The sequence below is a fragment of the Urtica dioica genome, chromosome 1 (assembly GCF_054948205.1).
Source record: "Urtica dioica subsp. dioica isolate 48M chromosome 1, U.dioica_male_clone48M_v1_H2, whole genome shotgun sequence".
In the NCBI taxonomy this organism is placed as follows: domain Eukaryota; kingdom Viridiplantae; phylum Streptophyta; class Magnoliopsida; order Rosales; family Urticaceae; genus Urtica; species Urtica dioica.
Window position 1 is genome coordinate 8,893,362 of NC_142756.1, and position 24,637 is coordinate 8,917,998.

General features: G+C 37.9%; 1 protein-coding gene and 2 pseudogenes across 2 annotated transcripts; 1 reads left to right on the forward strand and 2 right to left on the reverse strand.

Annotated features, from left to right (window-relative positions):
* Window positions 1-1,322: 1,322 nt before the first annotated feature.
* On the reverse strand, window positions 1,323-3,262 carry LOC149407032 (protein transport protein SEC13 homolog B pseudogene; annotated as a pseudogene). The gene is made up of 2 exons (XR_016296307.1): window positions 3,074-3,262; window positions 1,323-2,845 (listed from the first exon to the last, which is right to left on the reverse strand). The product of XR_016296307.1 is annotated as a protein transport protein SEC13 homolog B pseudogene (transcript).
* A 1,525-nt stretch (window positions 3,263-4,787) lies between these two features.
* On the reverse strand, window positions 4,788-6,375 carry LOC149407033 (protein transport protein SEC13 homolog B pseudogene; annotated as a pseudogene).
* A 13,417-nt stretch (window positions 6,376-19,792) lies between these two features.
* Window positions 19,793-22,098, forward strand: LOC149407034 (putative WRKY transcription factor 69). Its single transcript, XM_089610574.1, has 3 exons — window positions 19,793-20,015; window positions 20,123-20,281; window positions 21,456-22,098. Exons 1-3 carry the CDS (start codon window positions 19,945-19,947, stop codon window positions 21,955-21,957), a joined length of 732 nt encoding a protein of 243 aa, XP_089466700.1. The 5' UTR covers window positions 19,793-19,944; the 3' UTR covers window positions 21,958-22,098.
* Window positions 22,099-24,637: the final 2,539 nt, after the last annotated feature.

Here is a 24,637-nt window from a genome sequence, read left to right on the forward strand (position 1 = left end):
TGCTGCATTTCTCGTAATTTACCTTCTGCCCGGATGCTTTCTCGTACGCTGTAAGACAGCCCTTGACGGTTAACATTAATCTACAATTACATTCAACATGTAAACATAAAACCATAAATTATATAAACAAAATTATAATTGAGTCACAAAAAACTTATCAATTGCATTTTAGCCGATATTTAATTAATAATTAGAAACTAACCATTCCGACTCCGCAATCGTGTCCGTATTACTCGCCCCATAACTTCACCCCATAATCTCATTATACACTATCGGATCATCAACAAATTCTACCTCATGTTCGTACTCGACAATCTTATTCATCGCCTAATATCCACAAAATATTAGATTAATTCGATATTCCACCATTTTTCAATCAAGATGAGCAAGAAGTCAACGAGAACTCAAAAAATAGTGGAAGCACGCATAATATGCAATGATTGATATCAAGAAGCGAATAAAAGAGCCATTTGAAGAATTCTTAAATCGCCGATATTGTTTCAAATATAAATGACATTATATAGAATTACAAATATTCCACTTTGTATTTTACTTAATTTGTGACTTTTAATTTATCTTACTAATATGTTGTTCATTTGTAATATTATTTTGATTTATCTCACTTTGTTCATTTGTAATATTTTTAATTTACTAAGCTTACTCTTACAATAAAATACAAAGCCTTATAAAAACCCACTTATTTTGTTTATCAAAACCATTTTAGAATGGTACATCTTTTTTTTCTTTTTCTTTTTTTTTTTTTTTTTCGTTATAAGAGCAACTTCAACCACAACACTATATTTGATGTTAAAATTACACCATTTCAGTGGAATTTCAACACCGATTTTTATTTTTCTACTCCAATTACCTACACCAAATTTAACACTAAAATTACTTTCTATATTATTAAAACCAATAAAAATAGAATAAAATATTTTTATCACGAAATTTTACGTGATGCTGTAGCAACGCTAACACTATAATTTGGTGTTCATTGTACCCTGTGGTTGGAGAGCTAATGCTGTGAATTATAGTGTTTTAAAGTGTGGTTAGCGATGCTCGAAAAACTGGAATCCACATTATCAGATTTCTCCAGCATCAGATGGGCGGAGTGGAACTACTTAGGGACGGATTCCGCTTTAAATGAAACACAAATGTCCATTCGATGTAAATGATCATGTTTCGGAATATATAATACACAAGTGAAATGCTTCACCAAGGACTTCAATAACAAAGTTCATCAAAATGCATCAGATTCTCCACACACAACTGTTCCACAAGATAATTTACTTAGCTTCGCCAAACACAGAATCACCCAGAAGTTAAGCATCACAAAGACCTTTGAATTCCTAGCCATGAGATAATTCACCGAGCTTCGTTACTGATTAACCCAGCAGTTATCAGCACAAGACCTTTGAACTCGTAATGAGGACAAGTTCTAGCAGAGACAAAAAGCAAATAGCTTCTACAGCAAAAGACCTTTGGACAAAGAGAATAGAAAAGGCATTAATCGTCTTTCAACCCAATAAACTCTTTTACAAGTTCACCTTTCAAATTTCAATACTCAACATTCAGACATCAGAAAGCTAGTAAAAAAAAAAAAACGGCATAACCACGACTCTTACTTCCAACTTTGAATATAATCTTCAAAAAGTTCACCATTCAAAGCTCAATAATCAGATATAACACTTCCACTGAGTAAAAAAAAAAAAAAAAACTCAGAACCAAAAAAGCTCAATAGTTTATTAAAAGAAGAAAAAAAACAGACACAGGCACACCGAAGCTCTAATCGTCGACAGTGGTGACTTGCTGCCACTCGCCATCGACGGCCTCTTTCCAGAGCGTGACGTTATTATTCCCGTCCGCGACGGCCAAGAGATTCCCGGTGAGCGACCACGAGACCCTCCAAACCGGCGCTCCGAAATCCCTCAACACTTTACCCTCCCACTGGTCGCCCTCCTTGGCGACACTCCACACGACCACCGTCCCGTCCTGCGAACAGCTGGCGATCGTCGATCTCGGGAGCCCCAGATTCGGGGCCCACGCCACGCCCCTCACCCAGTCGCGGTGCTTCTGGAGCGCCGGAAAACAGTCCATCTTCCACGTCCCGTCGCAGAGCTTCCACACTTTCACGGTGTTGTCGCAGCCCCCCGAGGCGAGCTTCTGGACCGGGGGCTCGGCCAGGGCCAGGGTCCCCGGGGCGGTGGGCGGGGCCCACGAGACGGCGGTGACTCCGGCCGGGTGGGCTTGGTCGATCCGGGCCGAGTCCCAGCCCGACCCGTCTTGCCGGGCCGTGAAGACGGAGACGTTTCCGTCGGAGGATCCGCAGGCGAGGCAGAGCCCGAGCTCGTGCGGGGCCCAGTCGACGGAGTTCACCGAGGCCGACCTGTGGTCGTCGAAGACGTGGGACTTCCGCCACTCGTTGCCGTCCTCTTTCCAGATGATGACCTGGCCGTCGAACGAGCACGAGGCCAGGATGGACCCGAACTTCGGGTGGGCCCACGAGACCTCCCAGACCGGACCCCGGTGCCCCGTCAGCGTCGCCAGGTGCTGCGAGGCGACCGCCGAGGTGCTGTTTCCGACGCCGACGATCTTGATTGTCGAGTCCGACGAGGCTGTGGCGAGGCGTTTTCCGTAGTAGTCCATGGCTATGCCGTGGACTGTGTCTTGGTGCCCTGTTTCGATCTTCTGCGGAGACATTGTTTTTTTCTTCTTCTTCTTCTTCTTTCCTAGGGTTTGTACTATAATAATATAATTGCAGTGACAGGTTAAGTCAAGAGTCTCGGCAATATCTGTTTCTCGGCTCCGACGTGAGTTGAATCTCCAAACAAACGGCTAGCTTTATCTATGTTCACAGCCAAAAACACAGAAGACCCACATATCATTATTTAATTAGAAAGACAATCAACAAAGAAAACGAGGTGAAAAAAAAAGAGACAAATTACAATCGTTGGTCCAATGCACGACTACGACAGCCATAAAATCGACAAACTAGATCATACATTTTTCTACATGGGCTTTAACAGCCATTGAGATCGAGAAATCAAATCATAGTGATTCAAAATTGACATACCAATGCGATGCCTGGTGTTGCGGATCGAAGCAAAGAGAGGGATAGATGAGAAATGGGTGGAGCGTTGACTTGAAGTGCAGCGCCGAGAGCCCGAGATGCCGAAAAGATTTAGGGATCTTTGTCGTATTTTTCGGCAAATAAATAAATTGGACGAAAGTTTTATTGTAGCCTTACCCACTTAATTCTAGCTTGAGTAGCCCATTTGATTAAGTTCGTCTAAAATTATTGAAATATTCAAAATTTACAAAAAAAAAAAAAAAAAAAAGTACGTATAATTTGAATTAATGATATTTTTTATTTTTGTTATGGACAGACTGAATTTTATGCAACCAGATTCAAACCCATGTTTATCTGCTTTGAGAGCAGGAATTACATGGGGGAGGAACATTAGAAATCCAAGTAACAGAATCAGAGAAATTTAAAGAAATTTGAGCAAGAAGATGTGCCGGGACGTTGTTGGCTCGGGGGCAATAGGAGAAGCTGCAGCTAGGGAACAACAATGAGATATGACAAATATCATCAACGATGAGTCCCAATTCAGCAGTTTGGAATTGTTGCGGAGGAGAGTAGCTCGATGACCGAGACGTAATTAGAGAACAAAACAACTTTGGCAACATTACGAGCTCAGGCGATATCTAGGGCGAGGAGGTTAGATATCGGAACAATAATGGAGGCCATGACTAGACCAGTGGTGGTGCAGATAATGATACCCAGACCGCTGCGAAGATTTGGTGCTTTGATTGCAGCGTCTACAGTTACGAGAGTTGTGTCTGAGTTGAGGATATTTTTGGTAAATGGGTTCGCTTGGCTGCGGTCGGCGTTGCGGTCTTGAGGCCGAGCATGGTGAAGGGTCTAGAGGTCGTCGAGGAGGCGGTGAGTTTGGTCGAGGAGGTATCGTGGATCTAGGCGAGTTTGGCCGTTGTGGACTTGGTTGCGATAAGTCCACCACGACCAGACAAGAGCTATGAATAGACGGAAAGTACCGGGCGCGTGCTGCATTTAGAAGAAAACCAATGCGATATCCAGCAAGGCATGAGTCGACGGCGTGGTCGAGGTCGTAGCTTTGCCAAAGAGCGAAGGCATCGGGGGCATGTCCAAATAGCATGGACACCAGTTTCTGGGGCTGATTTGCGAAAAAAAAAAATCGGATCACAAATGATTTTTCTCCTCGTGAGGGTGGAATTGGTGGAAGCCATCCATGGCTGAGTCTCCAAAGAATTTTTTTGATTTTTGGGGTGAGGTTAAATTTCCATAACAACTTCCACCATGATTCCAAAGAAGTAGAACTCGAGCGGGTAGCGGATTGGGTGGATGAAAATGCAATATAGTAACCGTTCTTAACATTGTATTCACCATTCTTCAAATAATGCCAACATAGACAATCATCAATTGCGCGATTACTAAGAGGTATGCTAATGATCAGGGCTGCATCTTCCTAGGAGAACACGGCATGGATAAGATCGGTATTCCATTTCCCGTTCTTAAGGCAAAGGTCCGCCATACGAAGGTCTTCCGGGAGGTAGGGTCGTTCGATGAAGGAGAAAGTAGTGGGTCGGGGCAGCCATTTGTCATGAAGGATTAGAATGTTTTCTCCAATACCAATTTGCCACCAAGACCCGATAAGATGAGTTTCCGTCCCCATAAGAGGCTATTCCAAAGGAATGAGCCTTTTGAGTGAAGTTTGGCTTGAAGGAAGTCACTGTTGAAAAAGCAGCTAGCTTGGAGCACACAAAAAACTAGGGAAGTGACGAAATCCCCGTCCGAAATCCCTCAACACTTTACCTTCCCACTGGTCACCCTCCTTGGCGACACTCCAGACGACGACCGTCTCGACCTGCGAAATGCTGGCGATCGTCGATCTCTGGAGCCTCAGATTCGGCACCCACGCGACGCCCTTCACCCAGTCGGTGTGCTTCTGATGCGCTGAAAAACAGTCTATCTTCCACAGCCCGTCGTAGAGCTTCCACACTTTCACGGTATTGTCATATCCCCCCGAAGCAAGCTTCTGGACCGGGGGCTCCGTCAGGGCCAGGGTCCCCGGGGCGGTGGAGGGTCCCACGAGACGGCGGTGACTCCAATGGGGTGGGCTTGGTCGATGCGGGCCGAGTCCCAGCCTGAGCCGTCTTGTTGGGCCGTGAACACTGAGATGTTTCCGTCGGAGGATCCGCAGTGAGGCAGAGCCTAGTTGATGGAGTTCACCGACGCCGGCTTGTGGTCGTCGAAGACGTGAGATTTTCGCCAATCATTCCCATCCTCTTTCCAAATGATGACCTGGCTGTCGAACGAGCATGAGGCCAGGATGGACCCGATCTTCGGGTGGGCCCATGAGACCTCCCAAACTAGGTCGCGGTGCCCCATCAGCGTCTCGATGTGATGCGAGGCGGCCGCCGAGCTGTTGTGTCCGATACCGACGATCTTGATTTTCGAGTCCGACAAGGCCGTGGCGAGGCGTTTTCCGTAGTAGCCATGGCTATGCCGAGGACTGTGTCTTGGAGCCTTGTTTCGATCTTCTGCGGAGACGTTGTTTTTTTTTTCTTCTTAGCCTTTGATTTTCCGAATTCACCACTCTCTAAATCCTGGAAATCATCTTTGACTAATCTGATTAATCCACGCAGTTTATTGGATTAACCTTCAACAGTCAATCCGATTAACTATCACTGATAATACACCAAACGACCTTCGAACGGTCGGATCGGCGTAGCCGCGAGACTTGGCGATGTTCGAGATCATTTCTGAAAGAAGATCGTCACAGTTAATCTGATAAACTATCACAGTTAATACACAGAACTGGACTTGCGACCTTCGAACGACCGGGTCGGCACAACCGGGTGACTAGCCGATATTCGAGATCGTTTTCGAAAGAGTTAATTGTGACAACTAGTCTATTTAATTATCGCTGAACAGGATTGTAGAAGCGAACACGTCTAATTTTCTTCGTTTTCTTGGTAAACCAACCCGAACATCAAAATTACAACACTAAACAATTGAAACAACGGAATCACCCTCGTCGTTGCTCTTGATTCCTCCTCAATCGGACTCACTGGAGAAGATTCTTCCGATTTTGCCCCCATATATTTGCTCCAATTAAAAAGAATATTTTGCTCCGATTGACTCACTAGAGACTCGCTCGAAGAATCGTCGGAGCTCGACGGAGCCGGAATCATGAGAAGAGGCCAACCAGGCATCGATTTAGGAGACAAAATAACAACATCGAAAGAAACTGAACCGGAACTCAAATCCTCTTTGACGATATCCAATTCGTAATGCGCCAGCAAATTCATCGACGGTGAAAGAGCTTTCATCTGAGTGGGAGGTCGTTGAGAGCAATCTCATTCTCGCGAAACCAGTCGATTTGCCTCCTCCTAAAATTTCAAGCCGTGACAACGAATTAGGCAGTGAAGATCGAGCTCTCGAGGAAGAGAGTGGGAGAGATGTGAACCAGATTTGAATTGGGAGTAAAGGGTATTATTGGCAACTCTGACTAATTTTGGCTATTCTCTTAAACAAATTGATAGTTTGACCATTATTTAAATCTCTCCCTATAAAAAAGACTACTTGCTAACAAATCTCTAAATTATATTCATATTATACATATGAAGGAAACCAATGCAATATATAGCAAGGTGTGAGTCGACGGCGTGGTCGAGGTCGTAGCTTTGCCAAAAAGCGAAGGCATCGGGGCATGTCCAAATAGCATGGACAACAGTTTCTGGGGCTGATATGCAAAACAAACAAATCGGATCAGAAATTATTTTTCTCATGGTGAGGGTGGCATTGGTGGGGAGCCACCTATGGCTGTCTCCAAAGAATTTTATATTTATTTTTGGGGTGAGATTGAGCTTTCATAACAACTTCCACCACGATTATAAAGAAATAGAACTCAAGGGGGGCAGCGAATTGGGTGGATAAAAATGCAATATAGTAACCGTTCTTAACATTTTATTCACCATTCTTCGAATAATTCCAACAAAGACAATCAACAATTGCACAGTTAATAAGATGTATAGTAATGATGATGGATGCATCTTTCGAGGAGAACACGACATAGATAAGATCGGTATTCCATTTCTCATCCTCGAGGCAAAGATCCGCCACACAAAGGTCTTCTAAGGGGTAGTGTCGTTCGATGAAGGAGAAAGTGGTAGATGGGGCAGCCATTTGTCACGAAGGATTCAAACATTTTCTCTGGTAACAATTTGCCCCCGAAACTCGATAAGAATGAGTTTCCGTCCCTGCAAGAGGCTATTACAAAGGAATGAGCCTTTTGAGTGAGGTTTGGCATGAAGGAAGTCACCATTGAGGAAGCAACTAGCTTGGAGCACACGCAAAATAGGAAAGATGGCGAAGGATTTTCCAAACTTGTTTGGCATGAAGTAATTAGTTGAAAGCCACGAGATCTCGGAAGCCGAAACCTACTTACTCTTGCAAAGGTGTTTCCATGTGCACCACTGATTTTTTTTTTGTTTTTTTTTGTCTTTTCATCGGTAGAGCCCCACCAACAGCGAGCAAGGAAGCGGTGGATCTCGATGATGGGGGTGAATGGGGAGCTGGAAGCAACTCATGGCATACTTGAGGATTGCTTGGACAATGGATTTTATGAAAAGTTATATACCGGCTTGGGAAAAAAGAGAGGATTTCCAACCCCTATTCTTGTTCCACACACGATCCTTAACATGAGGAAAAAATATTTTTTTTACTTCGGTCAACGAAGGTGGGGAGGCCGAGATATTTCTCGTGGTACGGGACAATACGGACGTCTAGGGAGTTGGCTATAAGGATTTGGTGGTCTATATCAACCGAGCACCCAAAATAGAGTTTTGATTTATCAAAGTTGATTTGTTATCTTGAAATGACCGAGTAAGTGTTAAGAAAATTTTGGATGGCTAGGTACTCGTGGTTTGTGGCGTCAAAAAAGATGATGCTATCATCAGCAAAAATGAGATGAGATATGGTAGATCTTAAGGTTCCGAAGGTTAGGCCGCTGATTTGGTTGCTAGTTCGCACAAAAGAAAAAGAGGAAGGAGGAAAGTGGATCGCCTTGGCGGAGTCCCCAGCTCGGACTGATTTTTCCATTAACATAGTCATTAAGGGTAAATGAGTAGGTCACAGTACTAAAGTAATTCGTGATCTTTTGAATCCATCGGTCATCGTATCCAAGCTTGAGCATCATGGTCTCGATGAAAGAGCATTCGACTCGATCAAAGGCTTTAGAAAGATCAAGCTTAAGGGCAGCCTTATGTCCATTACCGAACTGACCGAGTCTCACAGAATGAAGGGCTTTAAAGCTGATGATGGCGTTATCAAAGATTTGTCGTCCATGAACAAAGGCCGATTGGTTTTTAGAGATTGTGGCGGGCATGATGGCTTTGATGAGGTTGGCTAGACAAGAGGATATAGTTTTGTAGATGGCGGAGCAAAGGCTAATTGGCCGAAGGTCTTTCATGTGTTTGGGCTTGTTGATTTATGGGATAAGGCTAATGAGGGTGTGGTTGATCTCTCAGGCTGACCAATTGTCATTGAGAACTTCTAATCAAACCTGAGTGAATAGGTTGCCTAAGGTATCCCAATGTTGCTGGAAAAAGCAAGCATGAAAGCCATCACTACCCGGGGCTTTATAGGGAGCGTCTTGAATAGAGTTTTTGGGATTTCATCGGGCTCAATGGGTTGTACAAGGATTTCATTGGTGGAAGCTGAGATTATGGTGGGTACACAAGCTGAGGTGATTGATTGGGAAAGGTTGGTGGACTGGTAAATGGATAGAATGTATGTGACGATTACCATCGGCATGGTGTGGGCTGGTCGTGCCATCGACCGTGAGAGTCGAAGAGCCCCGTGATGGTGTTTTTTCTCCTTGGGAGTATCAGTGCGATGTCTTTTGGAGGTATCGGGGTTGCCGTAGACCCATGATGGTGTTTTTCCCTTCGAATTATGACGTTTATGAGACTTCGCCCTTCAATCTTTACCATCGTGATTTTTGTCCCATGATTTATATTTTTGTTTGATCTTTATTCATCTGTCTATTTTTTTTAAAGGTCGTCAGTTAAATGTGCACTATAAACGTTATTGTTTATTATTTATTTTCTTTTATTTTAATTACCAAATTTAATCTTCAATCCCTTGTGTATGTTTTATCGAAAGAAGAAATTGTCTACTTGAATCGCTGATTTTCCATGGGTGCTATTCACTAAAGTTCGTCAACTAAGAAGAAAACCTGGGTTAATGGCAAAGAGAGAAGACAAGGGTTTTTATTTTATTTTTTAAATGTTCTCAATATAAGGTTGGTCTGTGTTTCACAATCTTCAAATTTTAAAACATATTTGTTAATAGTTTTTTTTTTATGTGAATAATATGGTAAAAGGATGTGATATTTTTTTAAGGATGTGAATAATACTATGTGTACAAGATCGTTGCAAATTATTCTCAATTTGTTGAAGAAGATCAACAGATTAAAAAACGATAGGAAAGAGTGAGTAACTGATGACTTGGAAGACCAGTATCCAACTTTAGCGATCAATGAAACAATTGATGTTAGAGCATCTCCAATGCACAACTTCAAAACTCTATATTTTATTAATGCAAGTTTAATCGATATATTTTTAACTATTTGTGTTTTTTTATAATTCAAATTAATTTCTTCAATACCACTTAAATTAAACAAATAATTAAAAAAGTTTATAGATATCAAACCAAATCAATATGTAATTTTCATATTTATGTTTTTTTATGGTGTATTATTTATTCCCTAAAAAATGTTGTATCATCTATGTAATGAAATTTATTAATTTTCACTTTTATTAATTACATTTTTAAAATAATTTATTATTTATTTATACTATATGTTACACATTATTCATAAATAAAATACAATTACATTTTTATTTATCTAATTAGACATTACAAAAAACTAATAAAATTAAGACACTTAATCTAAAAACATCTAATAAAAAAGCATATTATCAGAATATTTCTTTTAGTGTAAAATATAGTGTAATATTATTAGAGCAAAAAAAAATATTTGATCTAAAAGTTACACTAAATTTGGTTTGAAAATTATAACAAATTTGGTGTATGCGTTGGAGATGCTTTTAGGATGCTGATAGCTAATGAATCACACAAAATTAAAATTAAAATTAAAATGTCCCTTGTTATTGTTGTGTTTCTTATTTGTTTACCATAACGAGTTGTTTGTTTATGCATTGTAATCAACTTGGAATGATATTGTCTATTTGTGTTCAGTTTGTCTTTTTTGGTTTCAATGTAATTGTTGTGTTCACATAAATTGTTGGAAGCTTTTGAGACTTAAATAAATTCATCGTAATCAGGGTGTCGACATAAAAATTTGCTAATGTCATATGAATTGAGTGATAACATGTTACTAAAATGGCATAACATGGTACTAAGTTTACTAATGAAGCTAATAAATTGTATATAAAAAAGGATCTATTGGGAAAATAATCAATTTAAATGTTTGACATTGTTAAATAGTCAACGTTTGTAAATCTTAGATAAATAACCACTTTCAGACGTAAATTTTATTTAAATACACACTTTCATATAGCAAACGTTGGCTATTTACATAAAATTTATGTCTTAAAGTGCTTATTTACCTAAAATTTACCAAACGTTGGCTATTTAGCAATGTCAAACGTTTAAATTTGCTATTTATCTAATTTTCTGAAGTTGAAAAATTACACGGACTAAGTCACTTGAAACGTTGATATTGCAATCTACCCAACGTTTCTTTTAAGTTTCAAATGTAGCAACAAATGATGACGAGGCTTTATTAGTCATTTAACAAATTACTATATTAGCCTTTATTAAAAATCGGCTGACTATAAACATTTAGCCAACGTTTTGATCGCATCCAAATAATGCAGCTTTAATACACATTAACTTGATTTATTCCATTATGTTTTCTGTCCTTTTTGTAGTCAAATTAGCTGCGCGATCAAAAATTTTTGGGTTAATTTCCGTTTATTTGGTTTCTATGATTTATGTTACATAAGGAGATTTTCAATATTTTCTAACCGTTTATTTTTTTAAATGGCTAGATCACAAAATTTATCAAACATTAACTACATCCTTCAAACCATGTTTGAAATTTACTACGTTGCTAGATTACACGTACAGGTTTAGTTGACATCATAACTTAAGCCTTTATAATACAATTCAAGTTTGTAGGTTTGTACTCTTGTCCTTCTTTAAACCAATTCGATCCGTGAATAAACTCCGAAGTTGCATTGGTGGTTCCCTTCTTGTGCAATTTTCTTAGAATATGTATGTTTTCATCCAAGAACGCACAAAATCCTTCTAACCAATTCGGTTCATGAAATATGGTGGAGACCATAACTCATAATCCTTCAACTGTTGCGTAAGTCCTTGACAACCATTTAGATTTGCAAAATGTAACAGTTTACCGTGGAATAACTATTATTTTTGGGATTAGAGTGTTTTTAGTCTGTTTCTTGGGTTACAAGTTATGTACACTGCGTACATTACTTAGTCGTTTTCTCAGTTTTTCTTTGTTGTCGTTTTTTATCCTTTACTTATACGACCTGTCGTTTTGGCATGTTCGATAAGTTTGTTTGTATAAATAGGATTATATTCCTTTACAGTTGATCAATCAAATCATTACAGTTTTTTCTTTCCAATATTCCTTTATGGATTCTCTCTCTCTCTCGCTCTGAGATTTCAATATGGTATCAGAGCTACTCCGCTCTTTCTGATTTTCTTTTCCGATCTCAGGCGTTTTTCCTTTCATCATCCTTGAGCTCCTTTCCTCTTCGCGATCATGCCGGATCAGGAAGCTTCATCGCTGGAATCGCCGATCACCGGAATCAACAACAACCAGAGACCTAGGTCCGTTCTTGATGATCCATACTATTTGCATCATTCTGATTCTTCTGGAGGCTCTCTTGTCTCGAATGTCCTTGTCGACACGAATTACACGGCGTGGAGTCGATCGATGCTCATCATTCTTGAGGCGAAGAACAAATTAGGTTTTATTGACGGTACGATCAAGAAACCACCTCCAGAGGATCCAGATTTTGTCTACCTATGGAGTCGCAACAACAGCACCATTGTAGCGTGGATCACGAACTCTGTGAGCAAAGAAATTGCTGGAAGCCTTCTTTATGGAGGAACAGCCAAGGAGATTTGGAATGATCTCAAAGATCGATTCCAACAGAGCAATGGTCCACGGATCTTTCAACTGAGGCACGAATTCGTCAATCTTGCTCAAGATCAGAAGACTATCGGTGTCTACTTCACAAAGCTGAAATCTCTCCATGAAGAATTGTGTGAATTCAAGCCAGAGTGCACTTGTGCCTGTTCTTGCGGAGGAAAAGCTAAATTGAATGATTATGCTCAATCTGAGTACGTCATGCAATTTCTGATGGGGCTTAATGACTCCTACACTCACACGCGTGGTCAAGTTCTGTTGATGGAGCCTATTCCACCAATGAGTAAAGTCTATGCACTTCTTACTCAAGAAGAGACTCAAAGAACGATTGGAGTGGATGTTCTTGCCAATACTGATCAGTCAAACTCTCTTGCAATGACGGTCAAGGATGATCAAAAGAAGTCTAAAGGCAAAGATCGCCCGATGTGTACTCACTGTAAGATGTTGGGACACACCATCGACAAGTGCTACAAGATCCATGGTTATCCACCAGGATACAAATTCAAGACCAAGCCTCAAGCAAATGCAGTGGATGCTACTGGTATGGGAGGCATCATCGACGGATCTGCCCTGAGCAACACCTCTTCTCACCTCTCATCCGAGCAAATCCATCAGCTAATCAGCCATCTCTCCAATCAACTCACTACTCAAGTGTCCACCTCAGGAGAAGTCAACCTCACCTCCTCTAAGACAGGTTTATATGGTTTGGTTAACTTTACTCATTCTTGCACTAATTCCTCTCTTGGCGCTTGGATTATGGACTCTGGTGCCACCAGGCATATTAGTGCTGAGAAATCTTTTTTTAGTAAGCTTAGGAGTGTTATTAACTCCACTGTTACCTTACCAAATCGCACTATTATCCCTGTCCACTTTATAGGTGACATTGTTTTGAACTCAGATCTGACTCTTCATAATATTCTCTATGTTCCTAGTTTCAAGTTCAATTTGATTTCTGTTAATGCCTTAACCAAAGACTCTAAGGTTGCTGTTACTTTCACTTGTGATTCCTTTTTTATTCAGGATATCAATCACTCGAAGATGATTGGGAAGGGTAGGTTGTATGAGGATCTGTATGTTCTCACCAAAGACATCATCACCACTTCCAATACATATGTGAATAAAGTGACTGCTCAGACTTGGTTCCAAAGGCTAGGTCACCTTTCTTTTAAACGTTTAGACTGTTTGAAATCTAGTTTATCATGTACTATTTCTGATCATGATAAGACTTTGCCTTGCTACATTTGTCCCGTAGCTAAGCAACATAGATTACCTTTTGTTTCTGCAAATCATTTTGCTGCTAATGTGTTTGATCTGATACATTGTGATATATGGGGACCTTATAAGGTTACTTCTCGCAATGGTCACAGATACTTTCTTACTCTTGTTGATGATAAAAGCAGGTATTGTTGGATTTTTTTGTTGAAACAAAAGTCTGATGTCCATACTGTTTTTCCAAAATTTTGTGCTTATGTGAAGAATCAATTTTCTACTACTATCAAGCAGTTTAGGTCTGATAATGCAAAAGAACTCATTTTCACTGAGTTCTTTTCTAAACATGGCATTGTACATCAATTTTCTTGCGTTGAAACACCTCAGCAGAATTCTGTGGCTGAACGAAAGCACCAGCATCTTCTCAATGTTGCTAGAGCTTTGCTTTTTCAGTCCCATGTTCCTATTACTTTTTGGACTGATTGTGTGCTAACTGCTACATATCTTATTAATCGTACACCTACTCCTAACTTGTCTCACCTTACTCCTTATGAAATCCTGTACAACAAGGAGGTTGACTATAGTCATTTGAGAGTTTTTGGATGTTTATGCTTTGCTTCTACTTTGAGTGCTCATAGGTCAAAGTTTGCACCTAGAGCTCGGAAATGTGTGATGCTTGGATACCCTCAAGGGGTCAAGGGATATAGACTCTTGGATCTTAATACCAATGATGTTTTTCTTTCTCGTGATGTTTTGTTCTATGAAAATATTTTCCCTTTTAAGAACATACAATCTACTACTACCATTGCTGATCCTTTTGCAAGTCTACCCCTGCCTGTCCTGACTCATAACATGATTCACTCATCACCTGAGTCTCATGTTTCTGAGGATGTTCCCAATGATCTCACTCCCATGGTTCACTCATCTACTGAGTCTCATCATGATCCATCTTCTGGTCCTGACATCCTTGCCTCACAAGAACCAGTCAATGATCAACCTGCTCAGCCTTTGGCCATTCTTGATCAACCTATTCCTCATGGTTCAACAATCAGAAAGTCTTCAAGGACTCATGTGCCACCAGCCTATCTCAAGGACTATCATTGCAACTTACTTAAAACAGGTCAAAGTTATAATTCCAAGCATTCTATTGATAAAGTGCTTGACTATAGCAGATTGTCTGTTGGCTTTAGAAATCTTGTTTTGTCTGTTACAGCTAATTCAGTGCCAGATTTCTACCACATTGCTGTGAAGTCAGAGGATTGGAGGAAAGCTATGGCAGAGAAGATCACTGCCATGCATGCTAATAACACATGGTCAGTTGTTCCTTTACCCGCCAACAAGACTTCTATTGGTTGCAGGTGGATATACACAAACAAGTTGAATGCTGATGGGACTCTAGCTAGACGAAAAGCTCGCTTGGTTGCTAAGGGCTACACTCAACAAGAGGGAGTTGATTTTCTTCATACTTTTTCTCCTGTTGCCAAATTAGTTTCTGTTAAGGTTTTACTTAGTCTTGCCTCTTCTCAGAAGTGGTATTTCTCTCAGCTAGACATTAGCAATGCCTTTCTTAATGGAGACTTATTTGAGGAAGTCTATATGGATCTACCTCTTGGATATATGCCTCAGGGGGAGTATAAAACACATACAGGAAGATTGGTGTGCAGGTTACATAAGTCCATCTATGGTCTTAAACAAGCCTCTAGACAATGGAACTTGAAGTTCACTGAGGCTGTTCAAGGCGTTGGCTTTGTTCAATCCAAATCGGATTATTCTTTGTACACTCGTGGCAGTGGGAATAATTTTGTTGCTATATTATTATATGTCGATGATATCATTGTTTCTGGTCCAAATAAACTTGTTATTGCTGATGTTAAATCCCTCCTCAGCTCAGCTTTCAGATTGAAGGACCTTGGTGATCTCAAATATTTCCTTGGCCTGGAAATTGCTAGGTCAGAAAAAGGAATTGTTTTGAGTCAAAAGAATTATGCTTTGCAGATTCTTGAAGACTCAGGTTTTCTTGACTCTAAACCTGTCAAGACTCCTATGAATACTAGGGTTGATCTATCTCTATCTGATGATACACCTGTGCTAACTGATGTTACTGGTTTTAGGAGACTCATTGGTCGTTTATTGTACCTAACCATTACTCGTCTAGATATTACTTTTGCAGTAAACTGTTTGAGCCAATTTGTTCATTCTCCCAGGGACAAACATTTACAAGCTGCACATCATCTTTTGCGTTACATTAAGTCTAACCCAGGATTAGGCTTATTCTATCCTTCTTTTTCTTCTGTAAACATTCGAGCATTTTCAGATGCTGATTGGGGTACATGTACTGATTCTAGGCGATCCATTACTGGATATTGTGTTTTTGTAGGTGATGCACTTGTGGCTTGGAAGTCAAAGAAGCAGTCAACGGTGGCAAGGAGTTCTGCAGAGGCAGAATGCAGGGCTCTTGCGGCTGTGATGAGTGAAGTCCTGTGGTTGCAGCAATTGGCAAAGGACTTTCAGATTATCCCTGACTCAGTTTCCGTGATTTACTATGACAATCAAGCGGCAATGCACATCGCTTCGAATCCAACGTATCACGAGAGAACCAAGCACATTGAGATTGATCTACACTTTGTCCGGGAACATCTCAATCGTGGCATGGTGAAATTACTTCCTATCCGGACTCATCTTCAAGTTGCAGACATCTTCACGAAACCATTACCCTCTCCGACGATTCTCAGACTGTCATCCAAGATGAACTTGGTCGATCTTTTTTCCCCAATTTCATCTTGGGGGGGAGTTTTGGGATTAGAGTGTTTTTAGTCTGTTTCTTGGGTTACAAGTTATGTACACTGCGTACATTACTTAGTCGTTTTCTCAGTTTTTCTTTGTTGTCATTTTTTATCCTTTACTTATACGACCTGTCGTTTTGGCATGTTCGATAAGTTTGTTTGTATAAATAGGATTATATTCCTTTACAGTTGATCAATCAAATCATTACAGTTTTTTCTTTCCAATATTCCTTTATGGATTCTCTCTCTCTCTCTCGCTCTGAGATTTCAATAATTATCTAGCATGTAAGTCTTGATTATAAACAAACTAGATTTCCTTATAAACGAAGTAAAACAAGTCCATTTGCAGTTTGGATTTTGCTCAAGCACGACCAGCGACGGATCTAGGTGGAGGCCAGGGTGGGCCAATGCCCCCCCTCAATTTTTGAAAATTATTTTTTTAACCCCAAATTTTTATATTTTTTTATAATTTTACCCCTAAATTTTACTAATAATTATGTTTTTGACCCAAATTTGTAAGTTTTTTTTCAATAATGCCCCTCCTAAAAAATATTTCTCAAATTTGCCCCCCCTTGATTGAAATCCTGGATCCGTCACTGAGCACGACCTAAGTTGTTTGTCTTGAAATGTATGTGTTTGCTTGCTATACTCTCTGATGGCCTCCCTGAAGACATGTGCAATTGGGAAAACTAATCCCAACTTGAGCTAGGATTCATCATGTCCATATCTTTAGACTCTTGAAATTTTGACTGCTTCTTCTTCAAATTCCTGTTATCCCTAAACTTATTCGAACATGAAGATTCAACAACAGTTTATACGTGTTCTTTATACGATGAATAGTCATCCCCACTTACGTTAGCTTCTATATCATAATCACTTCCAGTCTCATAAATTTTATTCTGCATCACTCAGAACCATATTTCCTTATTCATATGACCTTGAAAGTCGAATGCCTATAGCTTCACCATCAACATGGACTTCATCATCATTGAACTGAAACCCAAATTCTTCCTATTGGCATAAATTAAAAGTTCACCGTCACCAGCATATAAAATGAAATCTACTATTTTTTTTAAAAAATTAAATAATTTCAAGTGGCATATATTGAGTAATTTCTTTAATAAACTTTTATCTAAGCTGTGTAATATGTTGTTGTAATGTTAAAACCCGATTTTGCATGACATAAATTTTTAAAGGGTAAAACATTCTATTTTTTTTTTTAATGCAAATTCATATCGAACAAAGTCTCTTACAATAGTTTTAAAAGCTAAGTGAAGGTTTAAGTTTGGAAGTGATGACTCAAAAGTCGAATTGTTTCACGTATAAAGTTTATATATTATAAATGAAGAAGATGATATTTGTTTTCTACATTTGTATTATAAAAGTTATTAATTAAATTAAATTAAATTAAATAAAAAATAATAATAGTGTTTTTGGCGACGCGCAAAGTTTTGACACCAAATATTGAACGATAAAAATCATGTTGTGTAATATGTTCCACAAAAATATGTTCACACAATATTTTGAGGACAAGCTCTCTGCGTGCTTGACTTTCACAGAAAAATTCGAACACTAGCTATCGTATCCCGACGAGCCAAACTTAATTGATTCCTTGGACCGCTCTAAACAAGGCCTAAATACCGTCCATATATTATTCAATTAATCATTTTCAGAGTTAATTTCCCGTTTTGCTCTTGCTGCCTGAATGCTAATGAAAATATTTCTAGCTATTTGACCGTGCCGGTAAAAAAAAAAATGCTTAATACAGTATCACAATAGTAACATATGCTACCAAGTGAATTGTATGATATAATCTCTTATATCTAAATATGGAATAATATAGTACCAACAACATCCCTTAAAAAATCTATTTCAGTTAAATAGCCCTTAGGAAAAAGAAAAAGAGAAACAAGAGCGTAGGTTCAACTTGATTGCCGCACGAGAGCACACAAAGTATTTACTTTAAGCATGTACGTCTAATATATTTAGAAAGATAAAAAAAAAGTTATACATGGCCTCTCTATGGGTATAAATTAGCTTCTTAGACCACTAGGTGTTGGTATATATAGGATGTATATCATATATGCACAGCTCATCCTTTATCACTTATTCAAATCATATAATAAATTTTATATAAATGATAAGTACTTCCTAACCCTTGTTTATATAGCAAAAAAGAAAACACCTCCTTAATTAATTACCTCAATTATTGAGGACTTACATACATAGACATTTAATTAGTTAGTGTATGTCGTTATTCATACTGTATGAGAGAAACGGGAGATATATATATTGTAATAATTCAACTGTTTGTTGAGTGATACGAGACAAAATTCATATGTTGGAATAAATAATTTAATAGGAAGAGGAAAAAAAACATGAAAAATGAAAAATGAAAAGAGGATACAGGAAAAGTTAAAGTTTGATTTGAACAAGAATCATATGGTGATGCTGCTTTCGGAGTCCCTGATGACTAGTTTTTGGATTATATAGATTTTTTTTTTTTTTTTGTTAAATGCTTTGGCTATATATTTTAAGCATGTGTGTATTCGGCGACCAAAAAAAGCCATCAGTAAAATACTTTTCTTATGTTACCCTTTTATATTTATGTAAACAATGTTATCCTTTGTTCTAACGTACGATTCCCTATAATTTTGGTTTGCTAAAGTGATAAATTATATGTAAATCATTCTCAATCCTACATATTCACCTTTACAAATTTGATCGTCATAAAACTATACAATGTTTTTCAATATCCTATTGAGATCGTTTTTAGCCAGAAACATATGGTATGCAAAGAGATATTACTTTCTCGTGTGTTTTGATTTTACAAGATTCCTAAAATAAATAGATACCTATCTCTTTCTCATAAAATAAAATAAAATTAAAAAAAAAAAACCATTTTGAAGTTTGAACCGATCTACGCATTTAATTCATTTGATCCTTTCAAACGTCCTTATAATATTTATACTCCATCGGATCATTACCAAAAGATTTTATTCCTATTTTTATTTTTTTCCCCGGCTAATTAATTTCACATAAAGAAATCCCTTCTTGAGATCGAAGATAAAATATCCAAAAAAATTATAAAACCCTAACTAGGGGGTATATACTAGTACCGTAGTTGTTAAACCAAACAAATAAACTCAAAGTTAGGCATAAAAATACAATAGAGCCTCCATAGAATACCTCCCTTTAAATTTAATAGTTATCTTATATAGTCATCCAAGTTGTCATTATTAATCGTCCTTGGATATTTTTTTTTCCCTCATAGTTTGCATTTCTCTTTATGATCTCCTCACAACTTGCAAGCTTTGGACCGTTTATTGTCCCCTTCCAATAATAATATTTAATATTCCATTGCCCCTTAACCTAGACTCAGTCCCTCAATATCCACCCACCCTTTAATTTACTCATAACAAAAATAATAATAATAATAAACTGCGTTATTATTACAAATATATTACATATATAGATAGTGTTGAATGAATATTAATATATAAATTGGCGTATTTGCTTGCACGTCCCTAATAAACAATCGCAATATTTATATATCTATCTGTCAACATGACGGCCCATATTAAACTCCTGTCTCCGACCTCACTCTCTCCAACCCTTCCTTTCTCTCTCTAGCTAGCTTCACAAAAAATCACAGCCAAATCTCCCGGCGGAGATTCAACCACGTCTCAGCCGCGATCATGAACCGACGACCACCGGAAAACGACCCAGAATCGCCGTCCTCACTTAACGAACCGTCTCCAAAGAAAAGGTTACACTTTTATAATATATATATTATATATATATATGGAGAAGAATTTAATTAGTTCATTGTTTTTCTTCTTTTCATTTTGTTGATATATTTTTTTTTGGATGTAGTAAGAGAGGGGTTCAGAAGAGGGTTGTGTCAGTGCCGATCGGCGGCGGTGCTGACGTGGACGGATCTAAGAGCAGAGGAGGGGAGTCATATCCACCGTCCGATTCGTGGGCCTGGAGAAAGTACGGCCAAAAGCCCATTAAGGGCTCGCCTTATCCCAGGTTTGTTATTATCGTTTAATTACTGCTTTAATTTCACAAAAAAATATTTCGAGATCATAGTAACTTAACAGAGACAAATATTTTATTTCTAAAAAAAAAAAAAAAATTACAACTATCAGAAATTCCGGGGAAGTATGAGTCTGAGACGTCGCGAGAGAGTGATCTGGTTATTATTATTTTTTAATTAATTTAGAGAAAACAGTAATTGAGGCTGTCTTTGTCCGAAGGCGGCTTTGCTAAAATGCGCGGGTGTGTGTGTTGTGCCGCGTGGTAGTTGTTGGGGACGTTGTATGTATGTGCGCGAGACAGCCCAGATTTCGCGCGTGAGTCGGACGCGCCAATTTACCGGCTTTCCCTCGTTTCCCACGTGCATGAATTAGGTAACAGACGAGAGATTCGCTAACTTTCGGGGAGAGTGTATGATACGCGCCTACTTGTCAGGACAGAGAGAGAGATATAGAGTGATCCAAAGCTCCCACAACTTCCTCTGTTTGGATTATCCTATCCTGATGAATCAGAATCACATCATAATTACCGAAATTCAATAAATAAATAAATTAGATCCGTCAAAAACAATTTAATATATAAATTAAAGGATTATTTACATATATAATCCCTGATCTTCTATGACTCTAGTCTTTTAGCCCCTAACATTTGTTGTGGAGCATTTCAGTCAATTAGTTTTCATTTATTTATGTATGACTCATGACATTCAACACAAAACAGCTAGTAAACTCCATAAATAGTTAAAAATACAATTTAAACAGTCAAATTAAAATTAATAAATTTGGAAAATAATCAAAGTTTATCTAAGTGAAATAGCTAAAATATACAATTATCAAATTTTATTAATTGTTTAAACCTTGTAATTAAATATTTTAAAAGTGATCAATTATTTATATAAATAAATAAAAATTAATTACATTTAGTTATTTGACTAAAAACTTAAAATTTAGACTATTTTCTTAATTAATTAGTTTCAACTTCCAAATGTTTTTCGTATAATTTTTTTCTAAGACTGAGCAAAATTATACAAAACCAATAAGTTAGGGACGAAATTGATTTGGTACCAAAACGTCTCAATTAAAAAAAAAAAAAAAACTCGGAGATTAATTGCGTTAAGAATCTAAAATTTGAAAAATAAATATTTATATTTATTATTAAAATTTGGCAGGGGATATTATCGATGTAGTAGCTCGAAGGGATGTCCGGCGAGAAAGCAAGTGGAGAGAAGCCGCGTGGACCCCACCACTCTCATCGTCACCTATGCCTGCGATCACAATCATCCCATTCCCGCCAAGCCTCAACAGCACCACGCGCCGCCGAAGCCTGCCGCTCCGGCGCCGGAAGACCCGGAACCCATTCCGCCGGAGGAATCCGACGTCTCATCCACCGCCGCGGTGGAATTTGCAGACTTAGACGGCGGCGCGTGGGTGTTCGACCGGACGATCTGCGAGTGGTTCGGCGACGATGACGTGGCATCAACGACGGTGGTGCTCGAGAGCCCCGCCGTGTACGACGACGCGGACGATGCGGCGGCGGAGGTGAGCGGAGAGGACGAGTCGTTGTTCGGAGACCTCGGAGAGTTGCCGGAGTGCTCGATGGTTTTCCGGCGGAGGATCGCCATTCCGATCTGTGGCGGCGAAGGGTTTGATCGGTGGACTGCCATGGGTTGATTATTAATTTTTTTTTTTTTAATTCGGTAGTGTTTTATATTTTCAGGATATGACTCTTTTGATTAAGAAAGAGACCACAGACAAAAGTTTCTCTTGTAAAAAAGAAAGAAAGAAAGAAAGAAAAATTATTTCCTTTTTATTCGATTACTTCATATCCTTTTTCCTACGTTTATTTTTTTTCCTTCCGTCTTCATTTTGGTTTTTAATATACTTTTTTTCCCTATAATAAAAGTGGGAAATTTTTCATAGAAAAAGAGATGTCAAAAGTTTTCTAATTTGAATTATGATGTGCTCTTCTTCATTGTTTAAATGGTTATCTTTGTTGCTAAAGGTAGCAGCATAGTTCGTACGTAAACAGCCCATTTTCCAAAAGAGTTGCGTTATCGGTTTTTGGAAAGTAACTAAAATCAGATGAGTATTCTAAATTTAGAGACACACGTATCATAAATGGTTCCGGTCGGGGTATGAAGCAATTGATAAAAAAAAAGTGTTTTTTTTTGTTAGGGACTGGTTGGTTTAATATTCTAAATTTGTTTTTTATTTTTAAATTTTGTTTAAAAATTAAAATGTTAAAATGTATGAGGTGAGACATTTCGTGTATTAGATTAAAGATAAAATTTAGAGTAAGAAATATATGAGGTAAATAGGATAACGAATTTTTTTAAGATGGTAGAAATATGATGGTGAAGTTTGTATATACATATAGGGTAAAAAATAACCGTTGGTTATTTTTATTTTGTTGTAAAAGATTAATATTAATATAGCCGTTTATAACCGTTATTGCTATAAATATTTTAATAAATTAAAAAGATGTAGTTGAATGTATGATCAAGATATAAATAAGTAATTAGAATATAGTTAATGTCATTTTATTATAGGGTGGCAAAGCCTACCTTCATATAATAATTTGACAATTATAAATAAATAGTTATTAAGTGTCTTTCGTATCGTTTTACTATAAGGTGGCATAACCTTCCTTTATATAGTAATCCGAAGTTATACACTAATGACGTTAGTATAAATATTGTAGATCACATCACATTGGCATAAGGTGGTAGAGCCTCATGTATATGCAAATATGATGATATACAAAAATAACACTCATAATAATTTAGATACAAAAATAACTGTCATAATAATTTAGTGTTGTAGAATTATTAATTATACCTACGCTCTGAACTGCTGAGGAATAGAGTGATTGTGCTGATAACGTGTTATAGAATACAACTTATAGATTATTAAACAAACTATTATAAGTATTATATAATGGGAGACAAAGGTAGATGTGATAGTTTGAGTGTATAAATAGCTAAAGAAAGATGAGAGGAAACAAGAGTAAATTTCGGGGATAGATTTTACAAAGTGAGAAATATGCATTTTATAGACAATGTTACATATGGTGAAGACGACAAGCAGGGTCGGCCTAAACTCACCGGGGGCTCTAGGCGATTCAATATTTTGAGGCCCTATAATACTAATAAAAATTTAAATTTTCAGGGTAAAAAATATAAATTTTTTAGAAAATGGGCCAAAAGTGTAAATTTTTAGAGTAAAAAATGTAAGTTTTCTTAAAAATCGGCAAAAAGTGTAAAAATTTTGGGGCCCATCCACATATTGGGCTCTATGCCTGGGCCTAGCCCGCCTTAGTCCAATGCCGGCAGTGACGACAAGAGGTAAAAGTTATTTACAAGTGTAGAGGGTAACTTGTCGGAGTATCATAACTTGTACGAGTATCCCATATCTTGTCAAATTTCTCTCTATACATTTAACTATGAACGAACAAAAAATATAGAAAAATTAGTCGATCTAAGCCACATCAAACGTTGCAATTGTAATCTAGCCAACGTTTCGTTTAATTTTCGAATCTAGCCAAATTTGATGACGTGTCATATTTATGTAAGATGGTATTTACTATATTAGCCTTGGTTTGGTTTCAAAAATACTAGCCCACGTTTTGAAACTTGGTTTTGTAGCCGAATTTGTTATATTCGGTTTATATTTCGAATTTTAAAAAAAAATTCTATACATGGCAAAGTTGGTTATTGAGCGTTTTTTTCTTTAATGAACATTATAGTCGTGTAAGCAAATACAGTGTAAATGTTTGTAAATTTTTGTTAATCTCCGTTGCTTTGTTAATTTCTGTTAATTATGGTAAATTTACATATGTGCAGGTAGAACCGATTTCTTTCCTTTCCTTCAATACGCATTTAATACGGTATTTTTGTTTTCCAAATTTATTTTCTAATTTTAAACGGGATTTTATCATAATTACGTGTATTCATTATCTTGTTTGACTTATTCAATCAAATAAATATTTCATTTCCCTTTAAATTACATCACCGAATCTCATATTATGAATTCAAAAAGCTGAAATTAAATTGTTGAAATTATAGCCGTGTAAGCAAATACAGTGTAAATGTTTGTAAATTTTTATTAATCTCCGCTGATTTGTTAATTTCTGTTAATTATGTTAAATGCCTGACCTCATCAAATTCCGTACTTGTATGTTCTTCTAATTTAAAATCAAGCAGCGTGGAAGAGGATCACATATCACACCCAAGAGAGAGAGAAAAAAAAAATCCCACCACCACCACCCCACAAAGACAAATTCCTTGTTCTACATAAAACACCACCAAACTGGGAGAATAACAAATATTTACACAGAAGCCCAAAAAGGGTG

Bases quoted from the DNA above. Each gene is read 5' to 3' on its own strand.
- LOC149407034 (XM_089610574.1), top strand. From the start codon at position 19,945: ATGAACCGACGACCACCGGAAAACGACCCAGAATCGCCGTCCTCACTT. The intron at 20,016-20,122 runs GTTACACTTTTA...TTTTGGATGTAG, and splicing joins GAACCGTCTCCAAAGAAAAG to TAAGAGAGGGGTTCAGAAGA. The intron at 20,282-21,455 runs GTTTGTTATTAT...AAAATTTGGCAG, and splicing joins AAGGGCTCGCCTTATCCCAG to GGGATATTATCGATGTAGTA.